Source organism: Taudactylus pleione, unplaced genomic scaffold (genome assembly GCF_031769625.1).
Source record: "Taudactylus pleione unplaced genomic scaffold, aTauple2 ptg000889l, whole genome shotgun sequence".
In the NCBI taxonomy this organism is placed as follows: Eukaryota; Metazoa; Chordata; class Amphibia; order Anura; family Myobatrachidae; genus Taudactylus; species Taudactylus pleione.
In genome coordinates, this window is record NW_028285290.1 from 798,619 (window position 1) to 812,956 (window position 14,338).

At 41.9% G+C, this 14,338-nt stretch overlaps 1 protein-coding gene across 1 annotated transcript in view; it reads left to right on the plus strand.

Moving 5' to 3' along the window:
- Positions 1-12,053, plus strand: part of CCDC190 (coiled-coil domain containing 190) — a 49,066-nt gene extending 37,013 nt beyond the window's left edge. The window contains exons 2-4 of the mRNA XM_088459053.1: positions 3,001-3,202; positions 7,923-8,049; positions 10,119-12,053. Coding sequence (XP_088315179.1) covers positions 3,043-3,202; positions 7,923-8,049; positions 10,119-10,737 — 906 coding nt within the window. The 5' untranslated portion in view covers positions 3,001-3,042 and the 3' untranslated portion in view covers positions 10,738-12,053. The remainder of the gene's footprint in view (positions 1-3,000; positions 3,203-7,922; positions 8,050-10,118) is intronic.
- The last annotated feature ends 2,285 nt before the right edge of the window (positions 12,054-14,338 follow it).

Below are 14,338 nucleotides of genomic sequence, written 5' to 3' on the forward strand. Positions count from 1 at the left end.
TGAGCAATTCGTTCTCACACAGATACATGCAGACAACAGTGAGATGCTTGCATGTATCTGCCTTGAAAAAGTGTTTAAAGAGTTAAAAATGAAAAAAAAAAAGTGAGGTTCCCCCCCCCAAATCAGAACCAGCCCCGGACTGCTGAAACCCAGTTCTGGTTGACTAAGTACAGGGAAAAAATGAAGTAGGGTTTCCCTGTACTCAGTACAACCAGCACTGGGCTATGGGAAGCAGGGTTGGTTCTGGATTTACAGGGAAAAATCTGCGTTGGGTCTCCCTGTAAATCATAGAACCAGCCCTGGACGCTTTCTAACGGGGGACTGATGCCACAGTCAGGGTAGCCCTATCACCAGGCCCCCCAGCCACAGAATCAGCCCTGACCAATAGTCAGCCCAGGCCAGGGATCCCTGGGGAGTTGGAGACTCCTTCAAAAAAAGGGGTTTCCCTCTCCAGGGCACCCCTAGCCTAGACTGATAGCCCGGGGCTATCCCCGCCACCCCTGGGCGGTGGGTAGCGGGTTGATTGTGTGAGTGATGTGTAAAAATAGAAATAATAAAATATTGTATTTCCAGTAGAACTGCAGGTCTCAGCAAGCCTCCCCCGCATGCTAGTACTTGGAGAACCTCAAATCACTCAAAATGCCAAATCGACCTTTAGTAAATTTACCCCTGGATCTCTGATGCTACTATTACTACAGATCTGAGGTGTGGATAAGGGAACGATACTGTGGACACCAACTGTGTAAAACTTTTTGCCTGGGACTGAAGCTGCAGCACAGAGACAGAATACCATCTGCTTACAGTGTATGGGTATTATTTTCAACTCACTCTCATGAACTGTTAAAATTGTAACTATATATCTCCCCTTTTTTACAATTTTTAACTGCTTTTATGTGGACAAATAATTTAATAAGTTTTTTCATATATAAAAATTTGGTCCTGTTTAAAATATATGAGAATTATAGTCACTTAGAGGTAGATTCTGGCATTTGTATATTTTAACAAAAGTTGGAGGAGTGGAGAGAGATACAAAAGAAACCTTTATGCGTCACCTGTAAGGAATCAAGTGTCGCTCCATTGAGACAGGGAGTTGATTTATGCACCGGTTATTTTAAAGATACCTTTATGTGTACGCAGCTTAGAATCTACAGGTAAGTGTCATACCATTGAGACATAAAGAGACGATCTATGCACCTGCCATTTTAAAGATACCTTTATATACATGCGAGGTAGAACCTACATGTAAGTGTCTGTTTTACCTGCTTCAAAGATCAAAGAAAAAGAAAAGAAAGACTATCAGCTTTATTACAACAGATATTACATTTAATCATGGTTTTCTCATTGTAAAGGGAATTTCCTTCATTTTTATTTTTTAAGTGGTGTATTAACAGGGAAGGAGCAGCTGTAAAAATCCAGTGATGCGCTGGATCAAATAATTAAATTTAGCTTCATTTTTTGGGAAGATGACGTTTTGTCTCGTTTTGGGATTTGAACTTGGTGGAAAGATCCGAGCCGGGACTCTGACACACTGGTTCCAAGTGCCCCCAGTACACATTATGCCTCATCTTTATGGGCCTGGTTCAATTCCAATGTTCATGTAGTTGAGCAATTTTTTACTATGCATGTGCCAAAATTCCTAAAAAAAACATGGTGCTTTTGTGATCAAGTCACACACCATCAGAAATCTTGTGGAAAAGTGATAGGCATTCCTGGGAGGTAACTGTGAGGTGGCTAAATGCTTACAAAAATGGTCTGTTCAGTGGGCATGTTATGGGCAGGGCCGGTATATATGCAGGGAGGATGGGGTGGGCGCTTAGGGGCCCCCACACTGCAGCAAACAGTGCCCAGAACTGTCCCACTCTGGACCCTCCCTGGCCGGCTCCTGCAGCATAACAGCACAGCATACTCACTGATGTGCGCTCTCAGTCCCTCCCTCTCTCTTTCTTTCTCCTCCCTCTATCTCTCTCTCTCTCTCCCCCTCTCCCACCCTTTCTGTCTCCCTCTCTGCCTCCTCTTACCTCCCTCTCTCTCCCCCCTCCCTTTGTCTCTCTCCCACTCTCTCCCTCCCCTGTCTTACTCCATTTATCATTCAGATAGGACCAATAATTGCTTAGTGTGTACACTGAACATCGGATATTCTCAGAATCATATTATCTCTTTGTGTGTATCCTTTATAGATTGCCCCTTTCTTCCTAACACCTGCTATGAACCTATGGGTGATTGAGGAAACTCCCATTTTTTTTTCTTTTATTTGTTAAGGCATATATAGGAATGGTAGCTGCTAGGGAGTCATTTTCCAAGCTCGAGGCTTCTGGAGTAAGTTAGTTCTTAATATAAACATATAATTATGTGACCCAATACAGAGACTCTTATTGTTTAGAGTTAGGTCCACAATATTAGCAGGAATGCCTTGGCATGGTGAGTGGCATATGCAGGGCCACAGAGAGGGGGGGAAGCAAGTACTTCTTTCCCTGGCCAGTTAGAGGAGCCTGCGTCAGTCATCACCCACACTGTTGTGCCCACTATGGCTGGCTCTCGATGGGCCTGTAACTCCTGCATTTTTTGTACAATTAGAATATCATTGATTTTTCCAGATTAACATCAGTGTTGCAGGTGACTTTTCTGAGTGCATAGTGCCACGTGTTTGTAAGTATCAGTATAGTGATTTAATAATTTATTGTCATCTGATTTTTCCATGATGCAACTTTTGAAGGGATCTCCTTATCCATATTACACTGCCAAATTCACTGAGTTAGAAGTTATAACTATAGGTTGGAACTTCTCACCCAGTGAATTGGGCTGTGTAATCTGCATAAGGAGATCCCTCCTATAGTTGCATCATTTGAGTGAGAACCAGACAATAGATGTCGGTTGTGAAGCTGTAACGACCAAGTGATCCTCTACCCAGCCTTATAATATTGTTTTTAAAGCCTTCAAGTGCCATTGGATAGGGTAATTGTTAAAACAATGTAGCAGTAAACTTATATTGTCTTTCATCAGATATTTGAAGGAATTCAGCGTTGTAAACTCCTTGGTAACAACATGGATAAGCAGTGGGAAGCAGATAGGCGTGGGGCTAAAAGAGCCGAGGCAAGGCTCAATAATGGCATTCATGAAATTGAAGAAGCTCAGCACTACCACATGAACAGCATGACCAGAGAACAAAAACGACTGCAAAAAGATCTTATCAGGATAAATCAAGGTAAGAACTCAGTCTCAACTTTAGTGAACTGAGCATATAGTGTTGTGAAAGGTTTCCACCTTGTTTGGTCGGTTTCAGAGGTTCTTATGGTTGAGTGAGGCAAATACAGGGCTTTATTCAGAGGCGGCCGTACGGTCTACGACCGCATGGCCGCCTCGATGTTTGTCTAGTGCGCATGCGCACGAGGGAGCTGGCTCCTTCGTGCGCATGCGTGAGACCCGCTACGACCGACAACGCCGGTCGTAGTGGGTCTCTTTCCAAAGGGGGCGAGCTGTCGATGTTGATTGACAGCTCGCCCCATTTGGAAGGCGGGCCGGGGGGGTGGCAGCCCAAACAGAGGTGTTCCCATGGGAACACCTGCCATTTGGGGGAGGTCCCACTGACATCACTAGTGATGTCAGTGGAGACCTTCCGGCTCTGACAGAGCCAGAAGCTCTCCGGGGCTTACGACAAGTGAGACCCTACCCTAGGGTCTCATCGTAAGCCCCGATGGTCGTGATGGTCAATGACCATCGTGACCATCACCCTAGCGGTCGTTAGAGCTGTGGGTGTTAACCCACAGCCTAACGACCGAAACAGAGGCGGGCGGTCAGGATGCAAGCGGCCGCCCAGTTTCTGAGCGACCGCTTGCATCCTCCGACCGCCTCTGAATGAGGCCCACAGTTCTTTGTGCACATCTTGGCCTCTTACCTGTGCTCGTAGGTACACACAGTGAGCAGCTCTGGATCTACTGTCCCTTTTACAAAGAAAACCCAGACTACAAAATAAGCCGAAACTTTACACTCACTACTGTATTACTAACACTATTGTCACCCAGTATACAAAGCTGTGCTTTTGTATGTTGAATGTCATGCACTATTATAGCAACCTGAACTGAATAAGTGCAACGATGTTTACAATATGTATAAAGAAAAGAGAACAATTGTCTTGTGGTGATGTACAATATTAAAATGTAACTTTTATTAAACATAATATTAAAATAGTTAACAAACCAGTGAAATGGATAAAAAAAATAAAGATGTAAGAAGGTGTGCAAACAGTTTGCATAGTGTGAATATAGAGTGCTACACACTGCTGCATGCCATAATGAAAGCTGCTCTATTAATTAGCTGTGGTGTGTATGCTTTTTTTAAATTATATTTTATTATATTATATTCTCACTAAGTACACAGTCGAAGCAGAAATGGGTGGCGCCACAGCATCTAAAGACCGAGGAGATAAATTAAAGCTTCCCAAATGGCTTCCAAGGGATGACATAAAATACAAGATAATCTCTAGTGCTGACTATAGTGTATATAAATGTAACACTGCAGAAACATCTTATGGGAGAATTCAATTAGCTGTTATAACTTACCGCGGGCTAATTGAAGCTGTTGTAACTTACCAGCGGCACCCCACCTCCCTCCCGGACTAAATAAGCAATTGGAAGCTTCCAATTAGCTTAATTTGGCCTTAATTACTTACCTTCTGCAGCGATGTCTTCTTAATCCAGCGCCGGGACCAGCTCTTCTGCAGCAGGGTGAGTATGTGAGTGTGTGTGATGCTTGTAAATGTGCATGAGTAGGAGTGACTGTGCATGAGTGTGTGTGTGACCCCCGGTGTATGTGTGGCCTGCCCGGAATGGGCACTTGGAGAACTACATCTCCCAGCAGCCCTTGCCCCTCCCACCATCCCCTGGAGCCTACCAGCAGCCCCCGGGACTCTCAGAAGCCCCCTCTCCAGTGAGAAGATAGAGGGGAGGCCACCGGGAGCCGGTGAGTGAATAATTTTTTTTTTTTAAGCGGTGCAAGGTTTTCAGAGCTGAAAACCCTGCGACCACTATTTTTTTTATTGAATGCGCATACCCATGGGTATCCTAAATTGGGCGCGAGTAGCGCAAGGTTTTTTCCTCGATAAACCTCGCGCCCAATTGAATATGCCCCATAGAATGCGTGATAAGTTCGGACCTATGTGTTGTCGCCCAAAAACAGATAATTTTTTGAGCACAGAAAACGGGATCTAGTTTAAATGCCCGAAGGTAAACAAATGCAAAAAAATCGTGTGGAAAAATGATCGGGGCTAATTGAATTCCCCCTAAATGTGGACAGATACTATTTTGTATGACCAGGACTCTGTCCAATGAACAACTTCCTTCTTTACTCACATTCCGTGAGCTGTGCACATAGGAAAATGAGAATTGCCCACTACAATAGTTCAGGTGTGAAAGAAAATTCTTTTATCTTAAATTATGCAGTATATATGATGTAAATATGTCTGGAAACTCAGTTCCTAAAACAGACAATGACTAATTTAATAAAACAAAATGAAATACATTTAACTAAGCTGCTGGCACTAAAAAGTCAGATAATAAATACATCACTTAAAAATGTGAATCAATAAAAAAAAAAACAGAAAATAATTAAATAAACAGAATGGAATCTCGCAAGTTAAATGTATTTTATCTGGTGTACACAGCTCACATAAAGTGAGTAAAGAAGGAGGTTGTTCATTGGACAAAGTCCTTGTCATACAGGTTATTATTTATTCATAAGGTAATTAAGCAAAGTTACATTTATATACATTAAATTCAGATTATCTTGTATTGTATGCCCTTATGCAGGTAAAGGTGATTTTTAAAAAACCTGAAGGTTTTTGAAAATCACCTTGACCTGTATATATGGGCATATTATATGTATTGGATTGAACACTTTTGCAAAATACAATAATATCGGATTGACCACACTGCCAAGATTGTTTGATGACTCAGTACAATTATGATCTACAAAATGTTCAATGGTTTGTCTGTGTAATTCTTCAACTTCACTACAAAACAAACTATATAACAGTGTCACAATGAAAATATAAGAAGTTTAGATTAAGCAAAAAAACATAAAAAGGTCCTGTAACATCCCACAGAAACCTCACCCAAGGAAAGAATAAAGCTTGTAGTAGATAATTCAACAACAATCATGATTTGTTGTAAGGAGAGCTCATGTTTATTGAGATGGGGTTGTTCCAAAGTGTCAGCTCATATACGTTATCAAGTCGAAAAAGGGGGTCATAGAAATTCATTTGGCATCACAGATAAAATCCTACAACACCGGATTACAGATTTGTAAAAATGCTGATTTTAATGTAGCAAATCACAAGTTGCTGTTATCAAAAATTCTTCCAGCACTGGTAATGCATGTGATGGAGTGTATTCTCAAATTTGTTATAGTCTTCCATAATATCATTAAAGTTGCTAAAAACACTAAAGGCTTTGGTGCTTGTTGAATTTCAGCAAGAGATGTAAATAAATAATCTGCAGTACTGGCTATTATAGTCAGAGACTGCCAATCAAACACATCCTCCTATATCCAGGTTTTAACAGTTGCTTTACTGTATGTGCTACAAACTTGCTTGGGTACAATGGAGTCAATAAAAGGCTTCAAAGGGTTTCAATCTGGCTCTTATACTATAAGATTGTGCACGCATACTGTAGCTATGGAGATCAGTCACAGAAGTAAGGGTCTCATTCAGACCCGCTCGCGAGCGCAGGACGCTCGCAAGCGGGTCGATGTTACCCAAATGCGCATGCGCACGATGGAGGGAGCTCCATCGTGCGCATGCGCGAGACCCGGCTAGCGACAGCCAAGCTGTCGCTCCGGGTCTCGCACCAAAGGGGGCGTGCTGTCGATGGTGAGTGACAGCATGCCCCCTTTGGTGGGCGTGCCGGGGGCATGGCTGCCCAGACGGAGGCGTTCCCATGGGAACGCCTACCGTCTTGGTCCGGCCCCACTGACATCACTAGTGATGTCAGTGGGAGTGATTTTGGCTGACAGAGCCAAAATCACTCCAGGGCTTGCGGCAGCGAGACCCTACCGCAGGGTCTCGTCGCAAGGCCGATGGTCGCGATGGTCTTGACCATCGCGACCATCATCATGGACGCTCGCATAAGCTGTGGGTGGTAACCCACAGCTATGCGAGCGGCCAGAAGGTCACTCCAAATTTAAATAGGACGGCCCTGATTCAGAGAGAGCGCTCTGGTCAGAGCGTCCGGCTCTGAATCAGGGCCTAAATGCGATTGCTTTTCATGGTAAATTTGCTCAAATACCAGTGGAAACAATTTTGCACCGCATTGCATATTTTATAACATTTTTAGACCAATTTTATAGTCAGTAGCAAATTCAGTAAATATATATTTATACATTATTAAATTCTTCTACAGTCAAAAACCGACTGCAATGAAGCTTTAATTACTGAAAAGTGTTTCACTGTTTTAGATTATTTTAATATATTTTCTTTTTCATCAATCTTTTAATAGTAGAGATCTATTTCCATTAACTTGTTTTGTATTTGCTATGCAGAAAATTAGCTTTTTATCTTTTTTTATTATAGCAGTTATGATACATAATTCCTGTGATACTTGATTTTTACTGGGCTCTTCTGTAAATACAGTTGTAAGGTGGCCACTATCTGTTTATGTGCATTATCTTAAAATAGCATTGAAAGGCTACAGTGATGAAGAAGTGATCCGGCTGCGCAAGGCTAGGGCTTGATATAACCTAATATGACGACCTACAGGTATGGGCATATTGGACACTGCTCCAGTCAGTGCTGAATTAAAATATCAATCTTCGTGTTCCAGCTTCAGATACTATAAATTGGATCAGTTCTTTTGCATAGCTTTGTCTTGAAAAATACATCTGATAATAGTGTTATTTTACATTTTGAAGCTAATGTGTTCCTTCTGTTTTAGCTACTGCTAAGAAAACCACAAATCCCAGAAATGTGAAACAAAGTCTTAAAAGTGAAAGTCTACATATGCACGGAACAACAACTTGGAAGAGGGGACAACCATCCAGTCTGGACTTTCAAGGTGTAAGGTGAGGATTTAGGGCTCGTAAGCGGCCGCTCGTTCGCTCCGAGCGATGTTCGCACAACTGCGCATGCGTATGGGTTGTAATACTCATGCGCGAACCAGTCATTGCGGTCGGAAATTGTGTGCTCGCAAAATAGCGAATGCCTGCTAATTTGAGTGACAGAATGAGGCGTTTGTGGGTGGTAACAGGGGAAGATGCTTGAAAACGGGGAGTGGAGATCCAAACGCAGGCGTGCCAAAAGGTCAAAACGGGCGTTTTAAGGGTGTGCATAATTAACAAAGCAGCGTCATCGACCACGTCACTTGGTTGTTTCTTAGCCTGAACTGGTCGCATGATTGCGGTAGGAAAATCCAACCACAAGCACTGCGAGCAGTTCAGATGCCTTTCGATGAACTAGATTAATCAAATAAATAGCGGAGATGACGTAGGATGCGAGCGGCCAGGGGGCGTCTTTACAAAATAGCGAGCGCATATTTTGTTCGCTCGCTCAGACATAGAGGCATCAACAGACCGCAAAGAGCGAGCGCGAATTTAAATAGCCGGCCCCTTTTTCTAAACGAGCCAGCGCAAATAGCGTCCGGCTCTGAATCAGGCCCTTAGTTCTTACAGTGTTATTCTTAAATAACTGATTGGAGAAGATCCTAAAATTGCAACATCTATTTTGCAATTTGCTATATCTAGAAGACTGCTAAATTGACATTTTTATATATGAACCATGAATATAAAATACATAGATTCTGAGGGATGCTATTCTAAAATATACTGTAGAAACAATTTACAGCATCAGTCAGTAATTAATTTACCAATAGGCATGTGAGGTACCTGCCTATGGGTGCCACTTGTTGGGGGGGTGGTACCTGGACACTTGTTTTAATGCGGTCAGTCTGAAATCTACCAGTAACTACAAAATATTTACACTTCACCATACCGTACGCCATCTTCAGTTGAATGTAGATGGGAAAAACATGCACAAACTGTTCTGGTAAGTTGTCTTGGCCCTGGCATATTATTAGATTTTATGTAGAGGTTACTTTCAAATTGGATCTTAGTAGTGTTATTTTTGGTGTCATATGTAAATTTTGTAAACACACTAATAAACATTAATGTTGGAACAAGATGAGTGTACCAGGTCTCAGTGAAAACATATATGGATGGTAAAGAAATTTAATGATAGAAGAGAAAGAGTGTTTATAAACAGAACATATTCAGATTAGACAGGTACTGTTTACCATAGTACCACAGGTTGTTCTTTTAAATGGTCAACCTAGTTTAGGTCCTACAAATTAAGGTCTCCATATTTGCTTATGACACATACAACAAATAACCACTGATTCCTCATTACCTGAAGCAGAGAGCTGTCTGGCACTGCTGCTCTTCTTACCTGTGGACTAAGTCTGTCATCTTCAGGTACCATGGGAGTCCTCAGGGAGGGGCCCCCATATTTGATTTACAGATGGAGTATGATCTTTCTAAACGGATAGAGAACCAATGAATAAATGTTGACATAACTATGTGCACATATATAATACTCTGAGTTTGACTTGGCTTGAGGCAACATTTATTTTTGCTGGGTGTCCAAAAAATGCTAAGCAAATAAAACATTAAAATATTGTATATATTCAGTAGAGCAGTAATTGGTTGCACTGCATTTTGAGCCTAACACTGTTTTTCGGTAACTGTGTCCACTGTAAAACTATACAATATATACGTGGCTGGTGTCCGTTCCTCAACATCTAGAACAATAACTATTACAAATCCCATGGCCCATTGTGCCATCTTAGAAGTATATACAGTTTAACATCCTTTCTCACAATTGTCTTATACTTACGGTGACCCAAGTATAACAGTGAAAGCATCAGGGGTTCCTTATCAGGCCTGTGAAACAGTGTACAGTATGCTTATGCTATGTTTTGTTATGTAACTGAAATAGGAAAGGGCAGTAATACAGAAATAACATGAAGGTCTTGGAGACAAATTCTATCTCTATATACAGATATAGTTAGGTATTATATATTTGTATTCACTATACCATTACAAATTTAAATCTGCTGCTGTTCTTCTGCCTTAATTAGAAACCAACCAGTATCTTCTCCAGAGAGACTAGTTGTGGCATCCGGTTCATCTATGACTCTTCAAATGCGTATAAATGACTTCATGGATGGTGTTGGCAGCAGAAAAGGGAAGATGGAGCCTCCATCTGTACAAAGAAATGGTACTGAATCCTCACTTTCTGGTACCAATACGACAGATGCTAAGATATCTGCTGGTAGGAGATTGAGCATTATCTCAGTGAGCGACGAAACAACCCCCAGCAATGATGTGCGGGCCAAATCATCTGGGCTTCCGCACGATACAAGCGATAAAACATTTGGCTCAAGAAGAAAGTCTATAACAGAAGATGTGCCTTCAAAACCAACCCTTTTAAACCCACAGTTTGCAAAGCAAAGGCGCGGTTCTCTTTTCAAGGAAAAGCCAGTTTTTGATGAGGAAATCTATGCTCCGGATGGTGCTCTCCGCACCCTGCACACAATGCCTGATTTTATGGATTCCCTGGAGGAAGCCAAAAGTGCAAGATATATTCGGCATAAAGTCAAACCTGAATCAGAAAAGGAACTGAGTCTTGGGGAAATATTCCAAAAAGATAATAGTGATGACTTGCCTAATGACAAAACAAGTGAAAATGTAATTTAACCTCTAGAGTGAACATATAATACAGGTTTCTATAAAAATGTTCATATGAACTACTGACTAAAAAATCTTTAACACTAGTTCAGTTTAAAATACATCCCACGATTTTGCCTCCTATACATTGCTATCCTAGATAGTTCAGACCTGGATGTCCTAACTTTAAAAATGTATATTTTCCTAGAATTCAGACACCAGATGCATACATAGATTTTTGGCTCATTTTATACAGCATTGTGAATCCAAAAGAAAACAGTGTTTTTTTATTTACTTTAGTATCAGGAGTGTGTCTAGGGGACCAAATATCCCCTGGCACAGTAAAGTACTTGCGACTCCCTCCCCACTCCACGCATCCTCTGTGTCACTCCAGGTTCCCTCTGTGTTACTCCTGGCCTCATCTGTGTCACTCCAGGGGGTAAATTTACTAAAGTTTGATTAGAGATTAATTTTTATGAATCACTAAAATCTCCTGAGATCGAAGTGAACTTGAACAGCAAAATCCCTTAGCAAATCTCAAATTTACTAAGAATGGATCTTGCTTTCGATTTTCAACTCAAATTCGATCTTGTTTCAGTTTAAGAAGGGATTTACTATTCGATTTTGCATGTACATGTCCAAATCGAACAGCAAATCCCACTCCACAACGAACTTCAAAGCCCCAAATGAATCAAACCACTTCATGCTTTCATTTTCAGCATGAGCAGTTTGTTGTGACACAGATACATGCATACATCAGTGAGATAAATGCATGTATCTAACTGTAAAAAGCTTGTAGAGACTTAATGTTTTTAAAAAAAAATGACGTGGGGTCCCCCCCTAAATACAAAACCAGCCCGGACTTTGCATAACCAGTCCTGGTTCTGGAATTACAGGGGAAAAAACACACACTGTATACAGGTTGAGTCTCCCATATCCAAATATTCCAAAATACAGAATATTGCGAAATACGGAATATTTTTTGTATGACAGATTTAGTGAAACCTTTGTTTTTTGATGGTTCCATGTGCACAAACTTTGTTTTAGACACAAAAGTATTAAAAATACATTATCAAATTACCTTCAGGCTTTATGTATAAGGTGTATAGGAAACATAAATGAATTTCAGGTATGTACACAAACTTTGTTTGAGCCACAAAATTATTGAAAATATTGTATAAAATGACCTGCAGGCTGTGTGTATAAGGTGTATATAATACATAAATGCATTCTGTGTTTAGATTTGGGTCCCATTCCCAAGAAATTTCATAATTTTATGCATATATTCCAAAATACGGAATATTCCGATATCCAAAAAAACCCTGGTCCCAAGCATTTTGGATATGGGAGACTCAACCTATATATATATATATATATATATATATATATATATATATATGTATATATATATTCCATTTATAATATGTATATATAGATATCTTTAGTCTTCCTAACCTGAATGGTATACAGTATACTCTAAAATGGTATATAAGAAGGCTTTACTAATACTATACTATGACAGCTATTGGGACAGAGCTTGTGCTGGTGGCCAGATGCTTTGCTGCAGAAAAGGAGTTGGGTGCCCCTGGCGAGTGCCATCCTGGCCTAAGGATATATATGCCCCTGTTCAGTATCTTCAAGCCACAACATCGTCCAATTGTGTTTCCCAAACCACAAAAAACATAACAATTTTTCTATGAACAATAGCAATGTGTATGTATGCATATTCTCATATGTGCTGTATGTCCTGAGTATAAGTACATTTCTTGCATAAATCTGCATCTTATTTGGCTATGTAAATAAAAATGCAATTTATTGAAATGCTCAGATGAGTCGGTGGTTTTGTAAATATTCAGTGTGATCCTATGCTCATTGAATATGGGTTGGGTACTGGATGCTGGTGGTCGGGATCCCAGAGGTCAGAATCCTGACGCCGGCATCCCGACCAGGTGACAATGCCAAAGCCTAAAGGTAAGTATTCCTAACCTAACCCCTAACCCTATCCCTCCCCGGTGCCTAAACCTAACCCTCCCAGCACCTTAAACCTAACCTCCCACCCCCCCACAGGCTAACCCTAACCCTCTCCCTAGTGACTAACCCCTTACCCTTACCCTCCCCTAACCCCAGGACTTACCTGGCGGTCGGGATGCCAGCACAAGTATTGATGGGATTCCGGCATCAGCATTCTGACCACATCCCGTTTAATATGAGATACTACATGTGCGGTGTCCATTTTAACCCCTTCAAATTGCACATTTTCCTATGAGTAGACATGCAACACAACTAGTGCCTTCTATGACATGCATGTGGTTGCACTGCTTGTCTAAGAGAACACTGCTGCATTTGTTATAATGGTTTTAGGACATTTTAGAACATTGTTGCATTTAATAGTAAAATGTGTCTGTTGACCTAATTTACAATAGATTAATGAATATACTACAGAACAACACATTTGTATTGTTATTCAACATATACTGATTTGTTTTGTTTTCTTGTACATAACAACTAAAACTGTAATATTAATTTAACTTGTACTTTTTACCTCTTTTCCTTACACTGATAAGAGCATTATCTCTATAAAGGCATGTGATATCTGTATAATATATGAAGATGGGCAGTAGAACTGCGCTCTCGTTGACCAGGGGGTGGTGTGTTGTGGTTTCTGGGTGCTGCACCTTTGTGTGGGAGTACCTTTCCCGCACTGAAAACGTATGGGGGTAGGGGGGATAAGGTGCGCTCTTCCTGCTAGTAATGGTGATGACTTGTGTGTGTTTGTGAGTGGTGTTAATTAGAATGTTTCTTCTGGTGGTGGTGATGTTTTGGGAGTGAGGAGGTTGTGATTGGGTATGGAGTGTAGTTTGGAGTAATGTGAAAAGGGGAATGGAATAGGATCAAAATGAGGCCAGCGAGACACAGTAATTTTGGGCAAAATCTTTTATTGAGTAGTCACAATGCTGCTCTGTTAAGATCCCGGGCAGGTGGGTGGGGTTCAGTGATGAGTGGTGATGAGACTGGGGAGGTAGGTGGACCCTTTTAGGGGGCTCCTTCCCGTGCGGTTCAGTGACCTTGCACGTCACCCCTGCTGGACCTATGGTCGACAGTCTAGGAAGTCTCGGGGGGTGGGGGGATTTGCAGAGTGGGTTGGAACACCTGTGCGGCGTCCCGCGTGTTGGTGTGAGTCTTGGCAGTACTTACCTACCGGTAGGTTTTTTGTTATGGTGATGTAGGTCGACGCTGCGGCCGTTGCAGATAGGTTGGAAGCTGCAGGTTTGTTGGTGAGCTGGATCAGCGTGTTGCTGGTGTGCTGCAACTGCACGGCTGTTCTGATTGGTCTGCGGAGGTCAGCGACCGTAGTATGCAGCTGAAATTGGCTCTTGGTCGTGCCGCTGGTGGTGCGGAGCCAGAGGTGTGGATGGGTGAGCTGCTGGGAGGCTGGGTTGCAGCGTGTGTGCTGGGACCACCCCTGGGGGGTGGTCTGCCTGGGATACTGATTCAAAAAAAAAGCCAGGGAGGAGGGGGGATGTGGAAAGTGTGACCGGGATGGAGTTGGTCACTGGCGATGTTGGCTGGGCGGACTTGCGGCCGGATGTGCGGGATGCTCTTATCACTGACGGTCCCTCGTGGAAATGGG